Source organism: Pongo abelii, chromosome X (genome assembly GCF_028885655.2).
Source record: "Pongo abelii isolate AG06213 chromosome X, NHGRI_mPonAbe1-v2.0_pri, whole genome shotgun sequence".
NCBI lineage: Eukaryota > Metazoa > Chordata > Mammalia > Primates > Hominidae > Pongo > Pongo abelii.
The window spans coordinates 70,643,169-70,668,110 of record NC_072008.2 but is presented as its reverse complement, the minus strand read 5'-3'; the positions used below and the strand labels follow the sequence as shown (position 1 = coordinate 70,668,110).

The 24,942-nt window shown below is 42.0% G+C and overlaps 1 protein-coding gene and 1 long non-coding RNA gene across 2 annotated transcripts; one reads left to right on the top strand and one right to left on the bottom strand.

The window, feature by feature from the left end:
• Positions 1-119: 119 nt before the first annotated feature.
• On the bottom strand, positions 120-20,993 carry LOC129052945 (uncharacterized). Its single transcript, XR_008518090.1, has 2 exons — positions 18,878-20,993; positions 120-9,522 (listed from the first exon to the last, which is right to left on the bottom strand). It is a non-coding gene; the product is annotated as an uncharacterized LOC129052945 (long non-coding RNA).
• Positions 6,345-24,484, top strand: VSIG4 (V-set and immunoglobulin domain containing 4). The gene is given in 6 exon segments (NM_001131098.1): positions 6,345-6,481; positions 12,435-12,791; positions 18,133-18,195; positions 21,093-21,197; positions 23,359-23,380; positions 23,605-24,484. Coding segments are annotated over 6 exon segments (633 nt in total). The 5' UTR covers positions 6,345-6,426; the 3' UTR covers positions 23,636-24,484.
• Positions 24,485-24,942: the final 458 nt, after the last annotated feature.

Sequence of the window (24,942 nt, the reverse complement as noted above, 5' to 3'; positions counted from 1 at the left end):
CTAATCCCAAACTGTCTTCTGCTAAAAATAACCCCTCCCCTTGAACAATTTCTGAGCTCTGTTTATGGCCTTATTGTTGTCTAGGACAACCATATGTACAACATGAGTAGTATCTATGCTTTCCACTTAGCCATGATTCACTCTGCCACGTAACCAAAACCTAGTCACTCTTCTTTCCACAGTCTCTGGCATCCATCCCTTATACTCTGATTTCACTGTCACTGTCCTGCATTTACTCATTTGTTGCAAATCCAGACTGGATTCCCTGCTTCTACCCTTGCTCATCTATATTCTACAATAGAGAAGCAAGGGCAATCCTTTTAAAACACAAATAAGATTATCTCATCCTCCTGTTCAGATCCCTCCAATCGTTCCTTACTCAGAATAAAAGTTAAAATCATTTAAATGCCCTACAAGAACCTGCATAATATACTCTCCCTCACCCTTTTCCGTTCCCATCTTATCTACTCCCAATTTTCTCCTTCACTCCTCTGCTCCAAACACACCTCTTTGAACATTCTAGGCATGTTCTTGCCTCAAGGTCTTTGCACTTGCAGTCCTCCATGCCTGGAATTATCTTTCCCCAGATATCTGCTAAGCCTACTCTCATATTTCATTCAGGTGTGTTCAAATATTATTTCCTCTGAGAATACGTGCTATCTCATTACTCTCTGTATTAGTGTTACATCACTGTCATAACAAATTAGAACAACTTTACTGGCTTAAAGCAACATAAATTAACCATCATACAGTCCTGGAGGTCAGAAGTCTGCCATGAATCATATTGAGCTACAATGAAGATGTCAGAGGACTGCATTCCTTTCTCTAGGGTCTAGGGGAGAATCCATTTATTTGCTCTCTCAAGCTTCTAGAGGTCACCCCTTTTCCTTGGCACATGTTTTCCCTTCCTCTATCTTCAAAGTTAGCAGTGTTGCACCTATTTGTGCCTTTCTCCCATAATCACATTTCCCCCTACCTAGCTAACTCCTCTGCCTCCCTTTTCCACTTTTAAGGACTTTTGTGATTACAGTGGACCCACCTGGGTAATCCAAAATAATCTCCCTATGTTAAGGTCAATTGATTTGCAACCTTAACTCCATCTGCAAATTTAATTCTCCTTTGCCATGTAACCTAACTTATTCACAGGTTCTGGGGATTAGTATACGGACGTCTTTGGGGGTTCAGTACTCTGCCTATCACACTTTCACACTCTCTATCCCATAGCCCTGCTTTATTTTACTTCATGGTACTTATCACCATTTGAAATATTATATACAATATACATATTTGTTAGCTAGATAGACATAATCAAGAAAATCAAATCTTTCTATGAAGCTTGTTAAAATATTTCCCCTTCCCCAAGATAATCATTTTCAACTTTGTTGGCTGTTGTTTTTTTTTATTTTTTTTTTTTTTGGCCAGGGGTTGACACTTCATATCTCTGAATAACATGCTCATATTGCTATTGTTATTCTTAAGAATCTAGTTCTAATTCACTCCCTCACCTCTATTCACCCAAGTCCTGCACATACACATATGAGTATTTCCTGTCTTCATATTCCACAATTTATTATTAATAAATAAATTATTTATAGACAATGTTGGTGGTGAGAGCAAGATTCAGTGTTTATGTTACTGGTACATCATGGCTGAGCCATATAATATATAATTATATAATGATTGATTTTCCTTTTGATATTTGCTTGGTTGTTTTTTAAACTTTTTTCTTTCTATTAAAATTTAAGTTTCATGTCTGTTTCTTTACTACTATATCCCCCAGGACCTAGAACAGTGTCAGAAACATCAAAAGTGCATTATATGCATTTATTAAATACCTATTATATGCCTGGTCTTATGTTTAGGGTCTTGTAAATATCTTCATCATGGCTTCTTTCAAACTACCAACACAATGTCACTAAACACAGAGTTAGGAATAAATTCACACAATCAGCTCTTAGAATTTAAGTTGGCTCTAGTACACCATTGGTTGAAATCCAGTCACCTAAATTTCTGTCTGTTCCCTTCCTCTTCCCTGCTACAGAACTCCTAAGGATCCCCAGAACATAGATTGAAAATCCATGGGTGAATATGACACCTTTAGAGTATAGATGGGAACACTGAGGCCTAGAGAGGTGAATGAACCCAGGTCTCCTAATGACCATTCCCATGCTCTTTCCATTGCATTATACAACCAATAGTCTAATTAGTCTCTCAGTTTTCTGCTTCCAATTTCCCCATCCTATTCCATTGATATTCTGCAAACAGATTTAGTCCTAAGAAGCTGCTTTCAACCACAGCAGGGCCCCGTTTCACTATAGAACCTTCTACGGCTCCCATAGAAGTCTTTAAGATCAAGTCTAGGCATTTTGGCCTTATTTTCAAGACCCTCCACAATCTGGCTCAGCTTTTTCTTCTCCTGCCTTTCTAAATATACACCAAGCTGAAGTCCAACTGACTCTCCCTGTTCATCAGAATCATTCTTGCCTTTGATTGCCTCTGGACTTTGGCTCTTTCTCTACCACTTACCTGTAATTTTTCCCCATCCTCTTTGCCTATCCAATGTTAACCAAATCTCACATCCCAGCCCACACTCCAGCTCCTCTAGAAAGCTTTCCTAAACCACTGAAGTCCGTAGGGATTGCTACCACCTCTCAACTCCCATTGTACAAAAGAGTTTCTGCCATTCCTTTGTCCCTTAGTATGTAAGGCCTGTTATCATTACTTTTCTTCTAAACCCTCATGTTTATCTTTCTATGTATCTTTAGGTTGATGTTTATCTGTGTATTTCTCTGTATATGTATGTTATATCTGTGTTTTTATTTAAGTGTTCATATGTTTATATGCACGTATTATCTACCTATGTTCTGCTTGAGTGTATGAATCTGTGTTTCATTGCTTGTTTTCTCATGTCTATGTGCAGGTCTATGTGTATTTGTGTGTTTGCATGCATATTTTGTGTGTCTGTGTCCCATGTGCTTACATGCCTCTGTGTGTATATTTTGTGTATTGTGCATCAATGTGCTCACGTTTGTGCTTAAGACCATATTATATACATATGTATAGCTATACACAAATGTGTGACCATATGTATCTGTGCATTTATGTTTATTTGTAGTACTTATAAGGGTGTGTGTGTGTGTGTGTGTGTGTGTGTGTCCTTGAGCAGGGCCTGTGTGGATTTCCTCTTTGTACCACTGCTTCTCTCCAGCTCAGTAAGCCCAAGGTGCACATACACACAGGAGGGTCTCAGATAATGTTTACACATTGATAAATTTCTCCAACCTGACCTTTCAACCTTTGTCTAGAAAGGTGGGATATGGGGGTAGAAATAGACACAGAGCCACAGTGACCTCTGAATATTGGGCCTCAAAGGGTGTGAGTCGTTTTCTCTGCTGCTCACCCACATTCTGTGAACTCCTACCACATGCACATTATCATCTCATGAAGCACTGAGTTTGAAAATAAGAAAAAGGTGGACCCCTTGAATTAAAGTAACTATCCATCGCTCTCCTCTTCAACCACTTCATCTTGTCTGGCTCATGCCCTGGTGCATGGAGGATCAAAGGTACAATTTTTTGAAACACCAACTTGGATGGCAAATTACACTTCTGTCATTTATCAGTTGTGTGACCATGGGCAGGTTCCACGGTACCTCCAGACCTCAGTTCTCTCAATAAGGAAAGGTTATTCATAATGCCTTCCTTGTGAGGTAAGGCCCAGGGATAATGTGCACAGCACAGAGCAGGAGTTCTACAAATGGTAGTTTTAGTATCACTTTACCTGGGAAGCCTTCCCACGCTACTATTTCCTTCACTAAATACTGCCCAAACCACAAGTTTTACAGCTCAGTTAATAATTCACCTTGTATTAGTGGTTCATATGTGTTTGTCTTTCCTTTACACTAAAATCTCACTTATACAGGGACCATATTTAACATTTCTTTTCTCTCCCTCACAACATCCAGAAAAGATCTGGAACTATTGCAGAAGTGGTCATTAAAGGTATGAATGAAGCAGAATAGTGTGTTACTTAACAGTATCATTTCTGGAGGCATATAGATAGGAGTTTGAATCTTGTCTAGGCACCCTCTATAAAAGTAAGTGATTTCACCATTCTGGGTTTTAGACACATTCGTAAAATGGGATCTATTGAATTCGTTCATTGAACAAATATTTATTGAGTGTCTTATATGCTAGGCACCATTTTAGGCACTGGAAATACAACAGTGAACATGACATACAAAAATTCCTGCCTTCAGAAGCCTTACATTCCAGTCTTACATTCTGGAGATGGACAACAACCAAGTAAGACAATAAATATACAATATGTCAAGTAGTGGTGGGCTCTATAGTGAAAAAGAAAAGTAGTGTAAAGGAGTATAGAGTGGTAGGGAGAGATACAAGAGTATGTGCAATAATACCCACCTGAGGGGTTGTAAGTACCATGGGAAATAACCCATGCAAGGTGCTGAATTCAGTGACTGGAAGAGTAAAAGATTTTAAATAGCAACTATCATTATATAGTTGTTATTGTGTGTATAGTATAGTTTGATTTTTATAAATCTGAGACGATACAAGCATCAAGTATAATTATGTTCATGTTACAATTAGGGAAGCTGAGGTTCAGAGAGATTTGACTTGTTCAAGATCTCAGAATGAAGTAGACACAGAGCCAGGCTTATCTCCAGGTTTCTGACTTCTCATCCAATTCTTTTACTAATCAAGAGGGCTACTGAGCCTACTGCAAGACTGGAAGTCTTTCCTAGCCTTAAGGTAATGTTGTGCATACTCCCCAGGACATTTCTTTATCTTCAGATCCAGGAAGTCCTAACAAAATGCAAGAGGTAGCTCAAAACATACACAATAACCTGGCCAGGCAGAAATTTACACCTGTCCAGTGGGCTTTTTAGTGGGGAAGGGGAGGTGTGTGTGTGTGTGTGTGTGTGTGTGTGTGTGTGTGTGTGTGTGTGGTGGTGGTGGTAGTGGTGATAGGGTGTTGGTTGAAAAATATCAAAGTAGGGTTCCCTGAAGTTCAGGGTTTCCTGAGTGAGGACCCGGTGGGAAAAAATGGCTAAAAGTTCCAGTGAGATGGAATGAGTGCAGTACTCAAAAAACAAGGAACACTCAGCCAAGGGGGATTGGGCCCTAGAGGCAGAGGTGATTGATAGAATTCCATGTAATAATGGGTCCTGAGATGCTGGAATGTCTCCTTAGCCCGTGCACAGCTCCAAATCATCTGTATGCAGCCACCCCTTGGCAAGTATGTTTCTTTATATTCCCACTCCCCATCTCTGCACAAACTCCTCCCTCCCCTCACCAAGTCCTTTCCTATCCCTCCAATCAAAAAGTAAACTAAGCTTAGATGTTACTTACAGTGCAGTATGAATTTTTGGGATGTAGTTGTGCTTTTGAAAGTGCTTACTGTTTCAAAACTTAGTAGACAAAGGGCAGTGCCAAACCTAGTTAGACTGCTGATGAAATTACAGTCACTCTGGGGCCTGTGAAGAGGAGCAATTTCTGGAGCAGTTGAGCTTTGCTAGGAGGCATAATATTACTCTCTTGTAGGTCAAGGGCCTGTACCAATTGGAAGTCAATGAAAAATTCAACCTAATAGAGCACACCACTAATGGGCTACTGCACTGGAGGCTAGGCTTAAATTTCCCTTAAAAGAAGTAAAAAATAAATTCCTTATGAAAAAGCACAGAGAACATTAATGAAAATGAATTCTCCCTTACCATCAGAGAGGTGGAGCCATTGTAGAAAGTGATTCAAAGAGCTTCCCCAATATGAGATATGAGGCATATTCACCCATAACAGCCTTATCCATTGGCTTGTCAATTATTCAAGCTTTGATGTGTAGAAAGCCCTTTAATACACTAAGCTCTTGTACTCTTAAGCCCAAAAGCACCCCAGGCCCAACACCCTGTCTATTTGCATAGGCTGCACAGGCAAGGGTTAACAGTACAACTAATGACAATTGGATAGGCCAGCAAAGTTGATCTCTTCTCCCTGTGCTCACTACAAAGGAAAACACCCGCATACTGGAGTGAGAAGACTCATCCCAAAGGTCGCCCCCACAACCTCTGAATCTTGTGGAGGAGACTCAAAATAAATACAGCCTGGGAGATCAAAGACCAGAAAGCCCCATTGGCTCCAGGGAAAGTCAAGTCAACACCCTAGCAGGGGGAAGAATTGCTTCACTCACCCTGGAACCTCCAACCCCAGGGAGATGGGGGAAGGGGGGCACCCCACATGACCTGTGCTGAAATAGGGAAGGAAGGGGAATGTGTGATGGGACTAGGAGTTTGAGTGAGAGATATAGGGAAGGAAGGGAAGTAAGCAGGCACAGACGCTGGCGGCCACCAGAAGTTTGAGCCTCTTTGGTAGCAGGAGGCTGGAAGAAAGGACAGAAGTGGCTCTGGCTGTGATGGGGATCTTACTGGGCCTGCTACTCCTGGGGCACCTAACAGTGGACACTTATGGTAAGGCAGAAAGTGGGGGCCTGGCTGCCATTGCTGGCTTAGGCAAAAGGCTAGAGGGTTGGTGTTTAATGTCTACTAAGGAAAGCCTATTCCTACTGGGCAGGTGAGTTTTCTCAGCCAAACTCTGCAGGTTCGCTCAGCCTTGAGCAAAATAGATGGACATAGTTGAAGGCTGCTGAAGAAGCCAGAAGGCAAGTTTGGGCAGAAATTGAAAAAGGATTTTTCTCTTGGAAAACATCTGCATGATTTTCTAGGGCTTGTATCTCAGGGGCATCAAGAAGGTTCCCAATGACATCCGAATTTTTCCTCCATCTGCTGCCTCTCATCTAAAATTCTACAATTGGACTTAACCACTCTGCCTCCAAGCTTTGTCCTCTGTTAAAATTTACAACCCCCGAAGAAGGAGTGTTTTCTAAGAGTTGGATAGGACTATAGAAGTAACCTATACCACCCTTCATTGTCATGAATAAGTGCTCAGAAACATCCAGTAGTGATTGAGATTTCACTGTTTACTACCTCCCCAGACCATCTAGTCTATCCAGGAGCAGCTCCAACTGTTAGAAAGTTCTTATTTTCGTTTAACGAAATCCAGTTCCCTCTGACTTCCATCCAAAAGCCCCAGCTTTGCTTCTTGGGGCTACACAGAACATAGATGCTTCCTTGCCCTGTGATAGCCCTTCAAAGGCCTGAGGACAAGTACTATGTCTCCTTGACTCTTCTCTCCTCCAAACTGAACAGCCCCAGCTTTTTCAACTAGTCTTCATAGGACTTGGTTTCTTACCCATTCCTGGGCTAACTCTCTTCCCTATAGACATGACTCAATTTGTCTGGGCTATTTATGGGCTGGATACAAATCCCAAAGGAGGATGGACTATTCCATAGTGGCATTATTTCCTTGGAGTTTGGGAAGCTCCATCCTCATCTACACTCCTGAGAAGTGAGATGGATTTTCAGGAAACTCAACCTGGGTAACAGTTAAGTGAGATCCAATATAGGGTAAAGGGGGTTTTTGCTGCTTCCCTATTATCCCTAGAGAAAAAGGCTGGATAGGTGTTAGCTTGGTGTCACTTGTGAGGTCAGAAAGAATCCAGCTTTCCATAGCTGACTCTGATTAGGTTACCCTATCCTGGGGCTCTATGACCCATCAGACTCTGGAACCTCAGAGTTAGAAAAGACTCTGAATTAAGTCAACCAAGAGAAAAAATAATTTGCCCCCAAGCCAAAGAGCATTAGTGGCAGAGTTAATGCTCCTGAAAAAATATTTTTCTTTCTATAACTACCACATTTCCATTCTCTAGCAGGTTTTATAATGTATCTCTCTACCTTCTCCAAGTCTGTTGGTTTGAGCTAGGGCTCAAGCCTGGGGCTTGAGGGAGCATTTTAGAAATGTTAAATTTAAATCCTGTGTTTGTGTGTCTGTGTATGTGTGTGTGTGCATTCGTGTGTGTGTGTGTGTGTGAGAGAGAGAGAGAGCACTCATGTGTCTTGCTCCTTCCCCAGCCTATGAGCTTTTCCAGACCTGGAAGCAGACCTTCCATTTGTATACAGGTTCTTATACCATAGACCTGAGGCTCAGGTTATGCTGAGCTGCAAATAATACCTTCCCTCTCCCTGGACCTCATTGTTCCTAGCCCATCTGTACAGTGAGGAGGTTGACTTGACTGGCCTTAAAGGGGTTTCTCAGCTGGACAGCTCTGTGGGACTGCAGCTTCACTGCTAAAAAGCCTGTAGGGGCCAGAATAAGCTGCTAGCCTCTTCCTGTGGGGCTAAGAGATACGTCAAGATAATCAAAATTTAAAAAATTTCTAATATTCACATTTTATATACATTTTAAACATTTCAGAAACATCTTATAAACATCTATTATATAAGTTAAACCTCCATCCAGGAGGCATTCCAGGAAAGGGAGAGAAGCCAGTCACGTGGGGGAATGGGATAGAGACATGGAAAATGTCACCCTCTTTGTGATGATGGGAGGAAGGGGATTCAGAAAGAGAGCTAGAATGGGTCTTATAAAGGAGCACACACCTAGCAAATTCAACCTTTCTTTTCTTCAGTACCATTACACAGGCATCAGACATTTGCTTTTATAAGGCTGGGTCTCAGGACCACATTAAGCTCAATACTGTTCCCTCTTTCTCAAGCCAAATCCTCCTTCATCAAAGCTCCTTAAGTCAATATCCAGCCGTGGTCTTTCTCCTGAGGAAGGCCAATATTTGAAGGAAATCCAAACATTTCCTGAGGGAGGAGAGCAGGGCTCTGGAATTATGGGAAAGATTTTTCAGAAAGCAGCTGGCAGATGGGGGCATTTTTTTTCAGACAATCATGGGATAATATCTAACCCTTGGATAACACCCAGAAGCCATGTCAGGTAGGCCCAGGTAAAAGGTTGCTGGTTTCAATTTTGACTGACAGTTTAATAAGTTAAGAAGGTAAGAAAGCAGTGTAGCTTCTGAAAACCTGTATTCTAGGCCTCCAGACTTAGCTTTGACCTTGCTATCCATGTGACTTTGAGTAAGCATCTTCCTATCTCTGGGCTTCAGCTTACCCATAGGTACCATAAGGAAATGCAACTAAGTGATTTCTAAAAGCTCTTCCAGCTATGCCATTCCAGAAGGCTCCAAATTCCATCCTCTTTGGTACCTCAACCCCTGTTATACCAAGTGGCTTGTCATTTGGTGGTTTTGAGGTATCCATAATGGGCACAGTGTTCCGCCATGAGGTGGGGGGTTTCCTGAAATGGTTTTTTCATACTCAATCTTCCAGGAAAATCAGGAGTATTGCTTAATTTGGCCAACATTTTACATTGGTTGCCAAAACAGCCCTGTTATTGGAGGCAAGGGCTGCTGTGTTCTCTCTGGCTGCCCTACAACCCACAGACAACCTAGTACCTGCCCATAACTCAGTAGATTATATCAGACAGGAGAGAGTGGTTCCTTACCTTACCGTGTGGTGACTTCTCCTTCATGTCAATATTAAAGAGCTGACAATGTTCCAACCTAATGAATCTGTTTATCCAGGAAATGACATATTGAAGACTGCTATAGGATAGGAATAATTTAAGACAAATACAAGAAGTTTCACTTAGGGCATCAGACAAGACTGACATTTATCCAGCACCCACTGAATGCCAGCCATATGCTAGGTGCTTTCACATGTATAAACTCATTTAACCTTCACAATTATCCTCCATAGAATCTTTATTATTACTTCCACTTTACTGATAATGACTTGAAGTTCAGATAGGTTTAGTAATTTACCCAAGGTCACACAGAGAGATATGTGGTAAGGCAGACCTTGCGCTTAGATCAGTGTTATTCCTACTACATCATACAGTCCTTCATTACCTTCCTGCTCTCATTAGGGGCTCCTACTTGATTCTAGGGGAACTACAAGGAAAGGTAGAAGATACAAGTCGGTGGTATTGTGGTTTACTTCACTTTGGAGATCAGAGAGCATGAGGAATAGTACAATGTCATTTTTCTTGTGATGTCCTGTACCCATAATCCAGTCTCTCTTTATGCAACTAATGAAGCATGAGGAGGAAGAGGAGATAAGATTAAGAAAAAGGAGAAGGAACAAAAAAGGAACGGAAGCATAATGGAACAATGAGTAGAAGAAATAAAGGAGGAAGAAGGGAAAGGAAAAAAACAGTAAAAGGGGGAAAAAAACATGCCATTTTGGGAAGTCTAGTTACCAACTCTGTCCTATTCATTCTGGGATGGAGGAGTCAAGCCTGACCTACTTCCAGAAGTGATTTTCAAAACTGAGAAATTGAGACTATCTAGCAATTTTCTTGATAGGCCAGACTGAGCTTTGTGAGAATTTCCAGCAAATTCCCAGGGAGGAAAAATACAAGCCAGGCCTTGCAGCTCCCCTAAGGTCAGAAGGAAGACATGCATATGCATAGACAAAGGCATTTTCAACTCACAGCAGAATGCTGCTTTGTTGCCCAAGAGGGGAATGTGAGAATGCTTTTCAGAGAAGAGGAGGGACATTGGGAAAGTCCAGAGGAAGATTAATGGGAATAGCCTATTAAACCAAGAGGCTCACAGTTTTCACGGGGTTTAAGCATGGTATGTTTGTGCTTGCATGTGGCCAAAAATATGTATGGGCATGTATGTCCATGATGATGAAAAGCTGTATCTGCAATCACATGGAGGTGTGAACTATCTATAGCACAGTGAAACCCACTACCTGGTGAAAATTCACCACCAGCTGGATCATATAATTATATAACTTCTATTTCTATTATAGTCTATTAACACTGGACCACCTAAGATTAGAAGGGACCTTAAAGAGCAATGCTAAGACCCAAACAAAGCCTAGAACTTCCCCCAGACAGTTTATCCATCCACAGACAGCTCTGATTAATCACAAAGTTTATTTTAAGGCAAACCATCCGTTCTGCGATGCGAAAAGCAGAAAAGAATAACATAAAAAGAAATAGAATTAGGAAAATAGAGCAAACCAAAATCTGCCCCTCTTGTATTCCCATTCGTAGGTCTGAGTTCTGCTCTCTGCCAAATTCGAAGCATTCCAGAGAGTATATAGTGGATCTAGCAACATGGACTTAAGTTTATTTATTCTTTTCTACTCAAGGGCTTTTTCTTGACTAAAATATGCTATTGATGTTCTAAGAGTCCCTGGTGAGGGCAAAGGCTAGAGGCTTGATTTTAGTATCTCTATTAACAGAAGTCCTGATGCTGGACAGTACATTCTGGGAGTTAGAAAACATACACTCAACCCATCCAAAAGATGTCATCTTCCATCCACTTGACTGAATATTGGTAATTCTAGGCTCATTAAAAGGTTTTTATTCAGGAATACCTCATATCTTTGAAACCACCTCTCTTAGGAGAGACATGAATATATTGCCGAAATATACCCACCCCACACTCCTGGCCCCAGCTAAATAGACAAAAAATCTTCTAAATAAGAGCTTATGGATGGAAAATTCTGATGGGAGGCAATGGCTGTTTCAACATCCCCGCCTCCTTCCCCCACCCCCACCCCCATCCCTAAGGGTTTCCTTCTCAAGTACGCCAAGGAGCAATCTCCCATTGCTTCTATCACCACCCCTACTACAGCCAGCTTCAGGATTTCACTCAGAACCTTTTCCTCTCTAGACCAAAAATGGATGCAATCTTTTCCCCCTCAAGATGAAATTTTCCTATGTATCCTTGCTAAGAACTAAGAGAAACCAAAAGGAAAATAAACAAAAGATATCAGAAAAAAAGTCAGGTTTACAAAGTGCAGGTTTCGAATTTAACAATAGCTAATGATTTTGTTAAACAGGAATATATATCCAGACTTCTTCCTCACACTTGATTCCACCCTCAGTATTTCCTTTTGCCTGTCTTCCAGAGAACAGCTTAGGGTTGGGACCCCACTCACTGAGGATTTCTAAGGGAACAAGAGAAGATAACAGGGCAGAGGGCCCTTTCTTACTGATCTCAAAAGCCTCCACGTTTCTCCAGGTGCAAATTTACACAAAATGAAATAGTCCAGACCCAAATGCTTAGCATTTTTGCTTCCACATCTCTTTTGGAAAATGTGAAAAGAAAATTTTTTCATGGATTTGCAGAACGACAGAGTTGATAGAATATCTAGAGCGCCTACCATCCAAACTCTCCACATTATAGATGAAGTAAATGAATCTTCCATGGTAAGAAGGTGACTTACCTAGGATCACCTTCATAGCAAGACAGTAACATAAAAAGGACTTGAAACTCACAAGATCTAAACAATGTTAAAGGCTTTCATTCTGAAGACTGGTTCTGATTGACGAGAAGGCTGGCAAAGAGCAAAAGGGCACAGGTACACAAAAGTGTGATAGAAAGAAAGTTGAGTGGTGTTTCTCAGAAACCTTTTGAGGTTTGTCACTGCCACCTTAGTTGCCAAGTAGGTATGCCATCTACGTTTGCTTCTTTCCTCTGTTCCGCCTCTTCAGGCCGTCCCATCCTGGAAGTGCCAGAGAGCGTAACAGGACCTTGGAAAGGGGATGTGAATATTCCCTGCACCTATGACCCCCAGCAAGGCTACACCCAAGTCTTGGTGAAGTGGCTGGTACAACGTGGCTCAGACCCTGTCACCATCTTTCTACGTGACTCTTCTGGAGACCATATCCAGCAGGCAAAGTACCAGGGCCGCCTGCATGTGAGCCACAAGGTTCCAGGAGATGTATCCCTCCAATTGAGCACCCTGGAGATGGATGACCGGAGCCACTACACGTGTGAAGTCACCTGGCAGACTCCTGATGGCAACCAAGTTGTGAGAGATAAGATTACTGAGCTCCGTGTCCAGAAACGTGAGTCACTATGGGGGTAGGAAAGCACTGATAATCAATGAATCAATAGTGGATGTAATTCTAGAAACGCCTGAAAAATCCAGAGGCCTTTGCTTATCTATACAGAGGCTCTCCACAGGTATATGTGCTTATCAGAGGAAGTGGACAGGCAGCGGATTCTTAGGGTCAGCATTCCCATGGTTAAATTTAGGAAGTGCTGGGAAGGGTTCCTGCCCTGCAAATCTCTATCCCTTCGAGTGTCCCAGAAATGCCAGTATCCATAGACCAGTTACCCTCCTTGGGCTCTGGGCTTTACAACTCAAAAATGAGTATATTTAATTTGTAGATAGATGCTGATAGAGAAGCTCTGGGGAAAGGGAGGCAGAGGTTAGCCAGGATAAGTTTGCTTGCTGGACAATTTTACAAAGGTCTGGCCCTGATAATCCACAACTGCAGGTAATCAAAAGCTCTACTTGAGCCCCAGAACAAACTACATTATTTTTAAAGATCAGTTGATTTTTACTTCCAAGTGTTCCAAAACCCCAGGTAATACCAAAAAGTACCTACTTTCAAAGGAAGCCATTTTATTTGTATTGCCCTTTCCTTCCTATTTCCTCCAAAGTCAGAAGCCCCCTTTAGTTCCAGTTGCAGATATATGCATGCCCTTACGCCCAACAAGAATGATTCAGCCTTGTGGTCCCATATCCTTACGACTGCCCAGAGTTTCCTGTCTTGTCTTTTCTTTACAGTCTCTGTCTCCAAGCCCACAGTGACAACTGGCAGTGGTTATGGCTTCACGGTGCCCCAGGGAATGAGGATTAGCCTTCAATGCCAGGCTCGGGGTTCTCCTCCCATCAGTTATATTTGGTATAAGCAACAGACTAATAACCAGGAACCTATCAAAGTAGCAACCTTAAGTACCTTACTCTTCAAGCCTGCAGTGGTAGCTGACTCGGGCTCCTATTTCTGCACTGCCAAGGGCCAGGTTGGCTCTGAGCAGCACAGCGACATTGTGAAGTTTGTGGTCAAAGGTGAGCAGCCCTCTTTCCTGGTGAGCATCTTAACACACCAACTTGAACCAAAGATACCTCAAAAGGTGCCCTTATGCAAAAGAAGAATTGGGAGAGTAGGATCCCAGGCAGGCAATGCTCATACAATCACAAAGAAAAAAAAATTGGACTGGGGAAAACAGGGATAGAGACACTGCCTATCATGCCATTGGTTAAGTAGATAAAGACGGTAAAGGAAAGAGTGAGATTTACTAGCACATTGTATTTGCCAGATACAAAGTACAATAACTTGACACACATTTTCTCATTGAATCCCCACGACTGTCCCATGAGATAGTTATCATTACTCTTACTTTACAGAAGAGGAAACAATCAGAAAGGGGAATCTACTAGCCCATTGTCTCACAGCAAGGAAGTATAAATCTGGATTTGCACTCAGATTTCATGCTCTTCCTACTATGTCTGATTGTTTCTCATGGTTGAATCTATATCAGATCCTGGGCACCCTTTGAAAGCTGTTGTTTTTTGTTTGCGTGTTCTGTTTGTTTGGTTATTGTTTTGCTTGTTTGATTAGGCTTGATCTAATATATCTACATGCTTTCTTTTAACTTCCCTCCCCCACTTCATTGTAAACCCAAATACAAGTTCTGGTTGAAGTATCCTTGAAGATGGGCTCTTGTTAATCAAGATTTGACTATTCCTTACAGCACTGTCCTGGGAGCACTACAAACTATGCATATAAAGACTGTAAGCTGAGGCTTAAATGAAGAGTCCAGCAGTGATATGTCCAGATGAGTTTTCTTAGCTTTCAAGAGATCTCCTTGGAAAGAAAGACACCCCAACAAGGTTACCATTGCCCAAAACATGTTGGAAACTAACCGATTTTAGGGAATTTCCCTCAGAACTATCTGAAAATTATTATCTTCTGAGGATAGTTCTGTGTAAGGAGAGGGCATAAACCTAGCCCAAATGGCTTACTGCCATTTGGGCTAGGAGACTGATGTTGGTTTGAGACTCTTATGTTTGCCTGGAGGAATTTGTTTCCCAAAGTTAAGCTGTAGTGAGGATGTGTGTGCTGTAGATCATGGTTTGTTAGTTTTGGGAGGAACAAGAGTAGTCCGCCCTGAAAGTTATATGAACAGTGTCCCAGTTCTCTAAGTGCTGACAGTCTGGTCAAGCAGAGAGGGCAGGGCATGACCAGAAAATCCAAGAATGTATACTTCATAAAGAGACGAATTGAACATTCTTGCCTTTCTGTGAGTTACTTCTCATACCATCTAGGCAAGAACTTGCTCACAGTAAACCCGCCTGTTTATTCCTTCTCACAGTCAATGCTTATTACAGTGCTGTTAAGCAGGGCTTGCCATTGCCCCCTACTGATAGATAGGAAAACTGAGGCTCAGGGAAGTTATTTTCAGCCTTCCACTCTTCCCTGCTCTGTGAGCCAAGGTAATCTTTCCTGGCTACCTCTACCTGCCTCCTTGTCCACCCAACCTTGTCCCCTGAGTCTGACCCCGTTTCACCTCTGCCCTACGGAACTCTCAGCCCTTTCACCCTTCCACCTCACTCTGCACTGTTTTTATTTCTAGAATGTCTCTGGAGGCCCTGCTTTTGCTCATGTTCTTGGACTGCTGAGCTTTGCTGACAAAACAAAACACAGATATGAATTGACTCCACTTTAATTTTATGCCCTGCGATATCTACTGCCTGCCCCCATGCCGTGTGTCTATCTATTTGCTTATCTTTGTCTCATTCCTCATAGCAGCTTTTCAGAACATTTCTACCTTATTTCAGGCCCCCAGCCTTGCTCCTAAAAGATAAGGTAACTTCCTTCCTCTGTAAGAAGGTCCAGGCCCTCTTCAGATGTGAATTTTATCAACTACCCTCCTCTCTGCCTTGATATTTCCCTATCCATTTCCTCTTGGCTCAGAGTAAGGTATGCTTTGCTCCTCTCCACAACAAGCCCCTCCTCCTGAACTCTTAACATCAGCTACTCCAATGCCCTGCAATACCCTTTATCCTCTACCTAAGCCAAATATATACGCATGTATAATATATATACATATGTCAGTGTGCAAGCCTAATACATACATATATATATATTATTTTTCAAAAATCTTTCTCTCCATCTGCCACCTCATCTCTCCTATGGTCACTACCAACCTTCTCACGAAGGTAACTTCCACCAGCTGAATCACTCAATTCATTCACCACAATATAACTTTGTAATTTGGGGTCATCATTAACCTCCATATCACCAAATCCCAAGACCTCTCCATTCATACTTTTCCTCCTCAACATCTCTGCAGCAGTGGACCCTGTTGGCCATTTTATCCTCCTCAATATTCTTTCAATCACTGCTATCAATTTATCTTGGTTCTTCTAAGACCTTCCTGAATGATCCTTCTGAGACACCTTTGTTGGCTCTTTTTTCATTCACTCCTTAATTGTAAATGTTCTCAAAGACTCAATTCTTATTCATCTCTGCATGTATTTCTATATTATCAAGAGATTTTATTTACTTCTGTGGCTTCAAATATCACCTGTAGTCTGATGACTCTCAAACCATAATATTATCTGTAATTTTTTTTTTTCCTGACTGCTAGATCCCAGTGTCTAGTTACCTTCTGGACAGCTTCATTTCTAATTTCAGCTTGTTCAAAACTGAATGTACCTTTTACTCACCAAACCTGTTCCTCAAACCTGTTAGAAAACACAGCAGTACCTTTGACTCCTCCTTCTCTTTTACCTCGCATCGTCAAATAATCATCAAGATTACCAAGTGCTGTGAATTCACCTACTGAATCAGATACCTTATTAGGCTTTTTCTTTCTCTTCCTATACCCTCATGGTCTCATATTCTTTTTTAAAAAACAATTTCAGTCGTCTTCTAAATGTTCTCTCCATGTTCATACATTCTTACAAAATCATCAACTTATTCAATATTTATTGAGTATATATTTTATGTCACTAGATTATAAAATTCAAGAGTGCAGAATTCTACCTGTCTACTTCATTGCTGTCCTCCAGAGCCCAGCAAAGTATTTGGCACAAAGAAGACACTAGACACTAGATGAATACTGTATTTGTTAATGAATGGGAAAAATATGCTATTGCCTCACCTTTGAAAATCCTACCACACTGTTGTCAGAATTATTTCCAAAAAAAATAGACTGAACAATTTTTGCTTCCTTTCTCAAAAAGAAGTAAACCTTTCTCAAAAGGTGTAACCTTCTGTTACACCCCATGGATCCTTCCAACCAAAGAACAAAGCCCAAACTCTTTTAGTCTGTTTTCAGCCTACCTATCCAGCCTTATCTACTAATATGTTTCGCCACATCTAAAACGGAGCATGCTGTTTCCTCTGCTAGCAAAAGGGAGGAGCTTATGGTTTTCTCATGTCTTTTCTGAGCAGGTACACGGCCCTGGGCTTGTATGTGGCCTCCTAGTTTCCCAGAACTGTGTCAGAACTCTTCAAAATCCCTATGGAAATCTTATTCCTCAACTGTTTTTAAGGCTATTTTGGTTAGTTTTTTTGTTTCTCTCACCTATTATCCATTGCCTCAGGCAGCTGTGTGACAAATGCTACCCCATCCCTGGGGAGAGGCTCTTAGCACTGGGTGACCAATAAAACAAGTCTTTTGAGTCAGGTCTTTCAGGGAACCACCAGACAGGCCAAATAATGGCAATTATTCAAAAATGAAGTTTGTTGGGCTCATTCCAGCACCTGGAATGGGGTTGTATGTTCAAGATTACCTCTGAAGTAGAAGGGGTAAGGGGACTAGGAGAAGTTAAAACAGCACAAAGCTTGCTGTTCTTACCAAAACTGGGATATTTTTATTCCATAAATCCTGTCTAAGGTGCTGCAAACCTTTGGCTATTTTGCAAAATTCTAATAAAAAAAAAGTTGATTACATCAAATTTTGCATTATTTCACTGATGTTGTTAAAGGGTAAATTTCTGGAGGGTATTATGTCACCATTTTCACTGATGTCACCCATTGCCACCTTCTTTATGATACTTCCGAAGTTTCTCTCAAGATAATTAATTACTAGGTCTCAGTTAGAAGTTAGTAAAAATAGAATATATTTTCCCATCCAAGTTGACTGACTCTCTGAACTCTAGCTACAGTTTCCTTTGAGATCTATTAATCCTGAGTTAAAAACTCTGTCCTTGATTGATGTATGAAAGATGAACAAGCAACACAGGACTTACCAGCATCATGACAGAAGTGTTGAGGCAGGTCCAAGTATGGACCTGAATGGCCTTTACTTACTTCCTATTTCCCTAGGGCATTAAACTGTTCACCCAAGGGTACAAGGTCCCTTCAATCGGTTCCCTTTTCCTTGCAGACTCCTCAAAGCTACTCAAGACCAAGACTGAGGCACCTACAACCATGACATACCCCTTGAAAGGTGAGTTTTACTAGGGTTTGAGGAAGTAGTAGAGGTTCAAAATGGTGTCATGGTAGCCAAGGAAGGAATCACAATGCCATTGAATGGCTAATAAACAGTCACTTGGTTCCTCAGAGAGAACATAGCAGTAAAGGAATGGAAACAAAAGAAAGGTAACAATGATGAATATATACTCTTTTTTTGTGAAAACTTCTGAGGCAAAAGGAAAGAGAGAGTTAGAATACTCCCATTGGAAATACAAAAAAACAAGAACACTAAACTCTATTCTGCTCCTAGTTTGACTTGCTGTGTGACTTTGGGTATATTACCTCCCCTCGATGGGAATTCTTATCACTGCCCACACCTAACAGTAAGAAATGAAGATGCCTCATCTCGTGGTACTAGTGGTTGATAACATGGTCAGGCACCCTGCAAAGTACAGCACAAATGGCCAGAGAAGGACTCCAACCTTTTCAACCATCTCCTATCTCTCAACTTTTTGATAGAAGAGAGACATCTCTGACCCTATTCTCTATATTCATAGCAATATCTACAGTAAAGCAATCCTGGGACTGGACCACTGACATGGGCCAGGTAGGAACATTGTCAGGATTTCTATGTTTTCTTCTTAACTCTAAGCTTTGTGACCAAAACTTTCCCTTATGCACACTGTTCTACAGCATTGAACTCTGCAAATCATTACCTGCTATGTGCCAAGCAATGGTCAAGGGCACTGAGGATGGGTAAAGTGGGTGGGATGTAGAGAGAGAGATACAGATCCAGGGATGAGCAAAGTCAGAGTGAGGTTAAGGGGAGTGATAAATGTGTCCTTTATTTAGTTCTGTGTTGTCATAGTAATATACTTTCCAAACATTCTGAGCAAGAATACGGATAAGGACATTATGACATCATCACCTCAGCCAGGTAAGGATAATGGCAGAGTGTCATTGCTGGAGCTCTTAACCAGGGCTCTTCAAGCCGCTTGAAGCTGATTTCTGATTCCTCCAAGGCCTTGAAAATTCCCAAGTCAGGGTCTCAGAGATTCAAATCCCAAATAAATCTTTTGTGTTTCACCTGCATCTGATAGTCAGTTGGTATGCATTGACATGACTACACTGACTGTTGAAATAATAGAACACTCTCACACTAATTGATAATTAGCTGCTCCCCTTAACCCCTGAGCCCTCCATTATTACCTGGGGCTGCCTTGTCCCATTCCTCAGAACTCTCTAGACCACCCCCATGGTCATGCAACAAAAGGTATACCAAGGAATCTCTAAGACTCCAAGTCTACAGTACGCATTTGTTGTGATTGGTTGGAATTAAATAGTTTGATAACTATCACTCCTGGTACTCATTCTCTGCCTGTGTATAATTGAGAGAATGGACTTCCAAATGCTCTTTGTACCTCTCCATTCCTGATTGCAGAGCTTTTTGGCTATCCCTGGGCAGCACTCAAACCTGTTTTATGTGCCACATTTGCATCGCCATCTTTGGCTTCAAGATTTCCATAGCTCCATTCTTCTCCCAGAAGAACATCTATTGGGAGAAGAGAAGTTAGAAAATGCCTCATAGGGAGTTGGTTTGGAAAAATGAGAAAATAACCTTGGGCAAAGTCTAAGTTCTTAGATGTTGGGTCTGCGCCCTATTTTCTCTACCAAGTTTTTTAGTACTTGACTCTCTTCAAAAGAGAATATTTATTCGATTTGTACCAGCTTATAACTTGAATTCTCTCAGTTCCAACAAGACACTCTGAGGACCACAAATACTGGATTCCTAGGACACGATATCTTACAGTCTCATGAAAACAAGCCAGTTGCAGCAACAAATCCTAAGTACACTGAGGTTCCTTTCCTCACGCCTCTCTCTATCCCCCCTGACCTAGCCTCTTAGATTCAGAATATTATAGCTAAAAGTGCTTTAGACATCATCCAATCTTTTCATTGAACTTATGGGGCAACTAAGGCCTAGTGACAGTCAAAGTTTTGTCTAAGGTCACTGTATTCATTTTTCCATGGCTGCTGTAAAAACTAACCCCAAACCTAGTATCCTAAAACAGCATAAATATATTATCTTCCACTTCTGGAAATAAGTCTGACACAATTATCACTGAGCTAAAATCAAACTGTCAGTCAGCAAGGCTGTGCTCCTCTTGGAGGGTTTGGAGAAGAATTAATTTCCTTGTCTGTCTTTTCTGGCTTCTAGAAGCTACCCACATTCCTTGGCTCATGGACCCCTTCCTCCATTTTCAAAACTAACAATGTAGCATTCTCAAATCTCTACTCCTTTTTACTATGTAAACTAACATACTGACAGGTTCCGGGAATTTAGATGTGAATATCTTTAGAGGACCATTATTCTTCCTACCATAGTCATACAGCAAGTAAATAACAGATCTAGGACTGGAAGCCAAGTCCAGTTGATTCTTTCAGCTTTTAGGCATAATGGGAATATGTGTTTCAAGTGGCTCAGTGGAAATATGTTTTGACAAAGAAGGAAGCTGGGGACTTGACCAGAGAGTGTGATGGGAAGAATCTTTGTGGCTAGAAGTAACTGACCAGAATCTTAATAAGGTATGTAGCATTTTTGGTGAAGCTGGAAAGTCAGGATATTATTTTCTTTTTTCTAAGGGAAGGTGAAAACCTGTCTTGGCCCTATAGAAAGCATGGACAACTAGCTCAAATGCCCAGGCCAATCAGCCCACCAGTGAATCTGGAAAAACCTGTTTACACATGGCATCTCTTTCTCAAGTCTTTCTCATGGGACTGAAGTTTTGTCTCTCTGGCTAGCTAAGAAGGTTAGGAGAATATGGAAAATGAAAAAGAAAAAGGCCTGGCCTAGTCTGGGCTGTTCCTTAGAGTTTTTGTTTCTGGCCTTATTTTCAACCAAATACCACTTGATCTTGTTTTACCCTCTAGGAAAGAGCCTGCCTGTCTTTGCTATCATCCTCATCATCTCCCTGTGCTGTATGGTGGTTTTTACTATGGCCTATATCGTGCTCTGTCGGAAGATGTCCCAACAAGGTTAGTGATGAATATGAGAAGGTGGCTTTGGCTCATTTATTCTTTCTGTCAGTATACTTGAGCCTAAATTCTGTATCAAGCATTGTGTTAGGCACTTCAAGAAGCTCCCGGCCTAGTTTGGGAGTTAAGGTTGGGGTGCAGGGAGGCAGATGTTCGAGCAAACATTGGCATAAGACTTATGGCACTAAACGTGCTAGTCTTTGGTACTCAGTCAAGTACAGCCATCTTTCTAACGAGTCAACTTGTAATGATGCAAAAGAAGGAGAAGTCACAATCCCTGACCTCAAGTTGCTCACAATTTATTTAGGAGATTCAAGGTAGAAACATGGGGTTTATCGATAACAATACATAGCAATAGAGGCTATGAGCTCAAAAACTAGAGAAGACAATCAATGTTAAAGGGATCCAGAGGAGAAGAGAGTAACTTAAGGCTTGAGTAATTAGCAAGGGATTTCAGAAGGAAGAATATCTTAGACCACATTTTGGAGGATGAAAACAATTTGTAAGGAGACAGTATTTCAGGAAGAGAGAACTACTTCAGCATAGTTGTTAGGGCCTGAAAGACAACTGAGAGTGGGGTCATCAATAAAGAAAACTTCTGTAGATGGGCAACAGGGAAGTACAATGGGAAATGAAAGCTTATTCCTGATTATAGAAGGCCTTAAATGCCAGGTTAAATAATTTGGACTTTCTTCACCAGGCCTTGCAAGGGCACTAAAAGTTACCAAATTTTTCAAGCATGGAAGTGGCATAATGACAGCACAGTTGTCAGAGCCATTTAAAAACTATGAACCAAGCGAGAGGAAAAAAATTGGGATGCTTGTTTCTAAAAGAAAAAAATACTAGCTGTCTCTCAATGCCCAGTGCACTAGTCATTTTGCCTAGCATCAATTTGTCTTATTCTCTGTAGTATCTCTTACTCCCAAATAGCCTGGTTACTACCATGGGTCTGATGGATTTCCATCACCAGAAGGGAGCCTTGAGTATCTCCTTCTCCCAGTTTCAATTATAAGCTCTGGCTTTTGCCAGTTAGCATGGCTATCACCATGAGGCTGAACTTGATAGCACATGACTACAAACCCCAGGGGCACTAAAATGAAAGTATTCGCATATAGTCTTGATGAGGCTGGGCATAAACGGTAACCACATTAAATTGTTTCTCTCTCAAAAACCTTCCATGGTTTCTTATGGCCCAGGGGATAAAGGTCAAAATGTAGCATTCTATTCAAGTCTCTCTGTGATGTGGCTCTAGCCAGCTTTCTCAACCCACCACTTCCTTATACCTAGTCTCATTTCCAAAAATTTCTCTTTCCTATCTCTATATAAGGGAGACAGCCTCAGAGCATCAATTTAATTTAACATAATTGCTGAGCACCTATTGTGTGACAGGTGCTGGGCATATTAAGATGAAAAAGACACGACCCTTGCAGTACAGGTGCTCATAGGCCAATGGGAGAGTAAGACACAGAAATGCAGGGCTCTACCATAAGGCAAAAGTCCTGTGGCTTCCCTTGTTTACTTTGTTGTCATTTAATGCTTGCATTTCCAGTTGCATCCCTGAAAAATTATAAGCACCTAGAGGGCAGTACCAAGAAATATCTGTCTTTGCCCCAACCTAAGCCTTTGAGCCTGTATGGAATATAGGACACTCCTCCTCCACAGACACTAGGGGGCAATGGTAACCAATACCATGGTTTTTCCTGGTTATATGGTGGGGGTGAGTGCATTTGGGAATGTCTTGGGTAATGACCATCAGCATCAGGCTAATCCAGCCCCTTCTTCCTGGTATGTGGCCTGACAGTCAAGTTTCCCACAAGGACTCTCTGGGGATCCTTGGGGGAGATTCCTGGGTAAAGAGCAAGTCCAGTTCCAGTGCCCTCCCCCAACCCATACCGAGAAACTGCTCCAGCCCAATATCCTGAGTCCAAGATGACAAAAAGGATAGTGACCAAATGTGCTTCCCCTTCTTTTACCTGATAAATTTGCATCTCTGTGTTTCAATTCACCTCCCCAATACCTCCCAGTTGTTGGAAAGCTGAGACATATTAAAATCCCCTCCTCTGTACCCTTCCCTCATCTTTTGACTGGTACCCAGGATCCATGCTTGACCTTTGTCCACTTGCCATGAAAACTTCTGACATGATTCCTCCTTCTTTTCTAGAGCATGTCTATGAAGCGGCCAGGTAAGAAAGTCTCTCCTCTTCCATTTTTGACCCCGTCCCTGCCCTCAATTTTCATTACTGGCAGGAAACATGGAGGAAGGGGGATGTGGCACAGACCCAATCCTAAGGCCGGAGGCCTTCAGGGTCAGGACATAGCTGTCTTCCCTCTCTCAGGCACCTTCTGAGGTTGTTTTGGCCCTCTGAACACAAAGGATAATTTAGATCTATCTGCCTTCTGCTTCCAGAATCCCTGGGTGGCAGGATCCTGAGAATTAATTGGCAAGAATTGAGGCAGAAGGGTGGGAAACCAGGACCACAGCCCCAAGCCCCTTCTTATGGGTGGTGAGCTCTTGGACCATAGGGCGCATGCCAGAGAGGCCAACGACTCTGGAGAAACCATGAGGGTGGCTATCTTCGCAAGTGGCTGCTCCAGTGATGAGCCAACTTCCCAGAATCTGGGCAACAACTACTCTGATGAGCCCTGCATAGGACAGGAGTACCAGATCACCGCCCAGATCAATGGCGACTACGCCCGCCTGCTGGACACAGTTCCTCTGGATTATGAGTTTCTGGCCACTGAGGGAAAGAATGTCTGTTAAAAATGCCCCATTAGGCCAGGATCTGCTGACATAATTGCCTATTCAGTCCTTGCCTTCTGCATGGCCTTCTTCCCTGCTACCTCTCTTCCTGGATAGCCCAAAGTGTCTGCCCTGCCAACACCGGGGCCCCTGGGAGTCACTGGCTTTGCCTTAGAATTTGCCAGATGCATCTCAAGTAAGCCAGTTGCTGGATTTGGCCCTGGGCCCTTCTAGTATCTCTGCCAGGGGCTTCTGGTAGTCCTCTCTAAATACCAGAGGGAAGATGCCCATAGCACTAGGACTTGGTCATCATGCCTACAGACACTATTCAACTTTGGCATCTTGCCACCAGAAGACCAGAGGGAGGCTCAGCTCTGCCAGCTCAGAGGACCAGCTATATCCAGGATCATTTCTCTTTCTTCATGGCCAGACAGCTTTTAATTGAAATTGTCATTTCACAGACTAGGGTTCAGTTCTACTCCTACACTGTAAGTCTAATGTTCTGACTCTTTCCTGGTGTTCAATAAATATCTAATCATAACAGCAACTTCAGTCGTGTTGGTCTTCTCTCACAGTATGGTAGGACCTACTAAAAGTAATTAAAGTGAGACTAGTTAAGATGGCTGGGGCTCGAGAATATGGATGTTGCTTTTGCTTTTTTGGTCTTTCCCCTTCCCACACATGCCACTCCTACTTCACTCCACTGGTAAGCCCAGCTGGAGAACAGTGAATACTTGATTGAACAGTACTCCCCTGGCTTCCATTATCCCATCTGTCATCCTGCCAGGTACACCTGGATGATTCTTCCCACATCAATTGGAAGCCTAAGAAAGAAAAAGTCCTTCTGTCTCAGGGGACTATGAATGCAGAAATGAAGGGATTTCCTTCTTTCCAAAGTATGGATGCACCACTCCCAAGGATTTCCACTTCTTTGAATCTTAAAATCTTGGGGGTAGTTGCATTTTTCACGTGTTATCTTCCTTAGCTCCTGGCCCCTTCTTACAA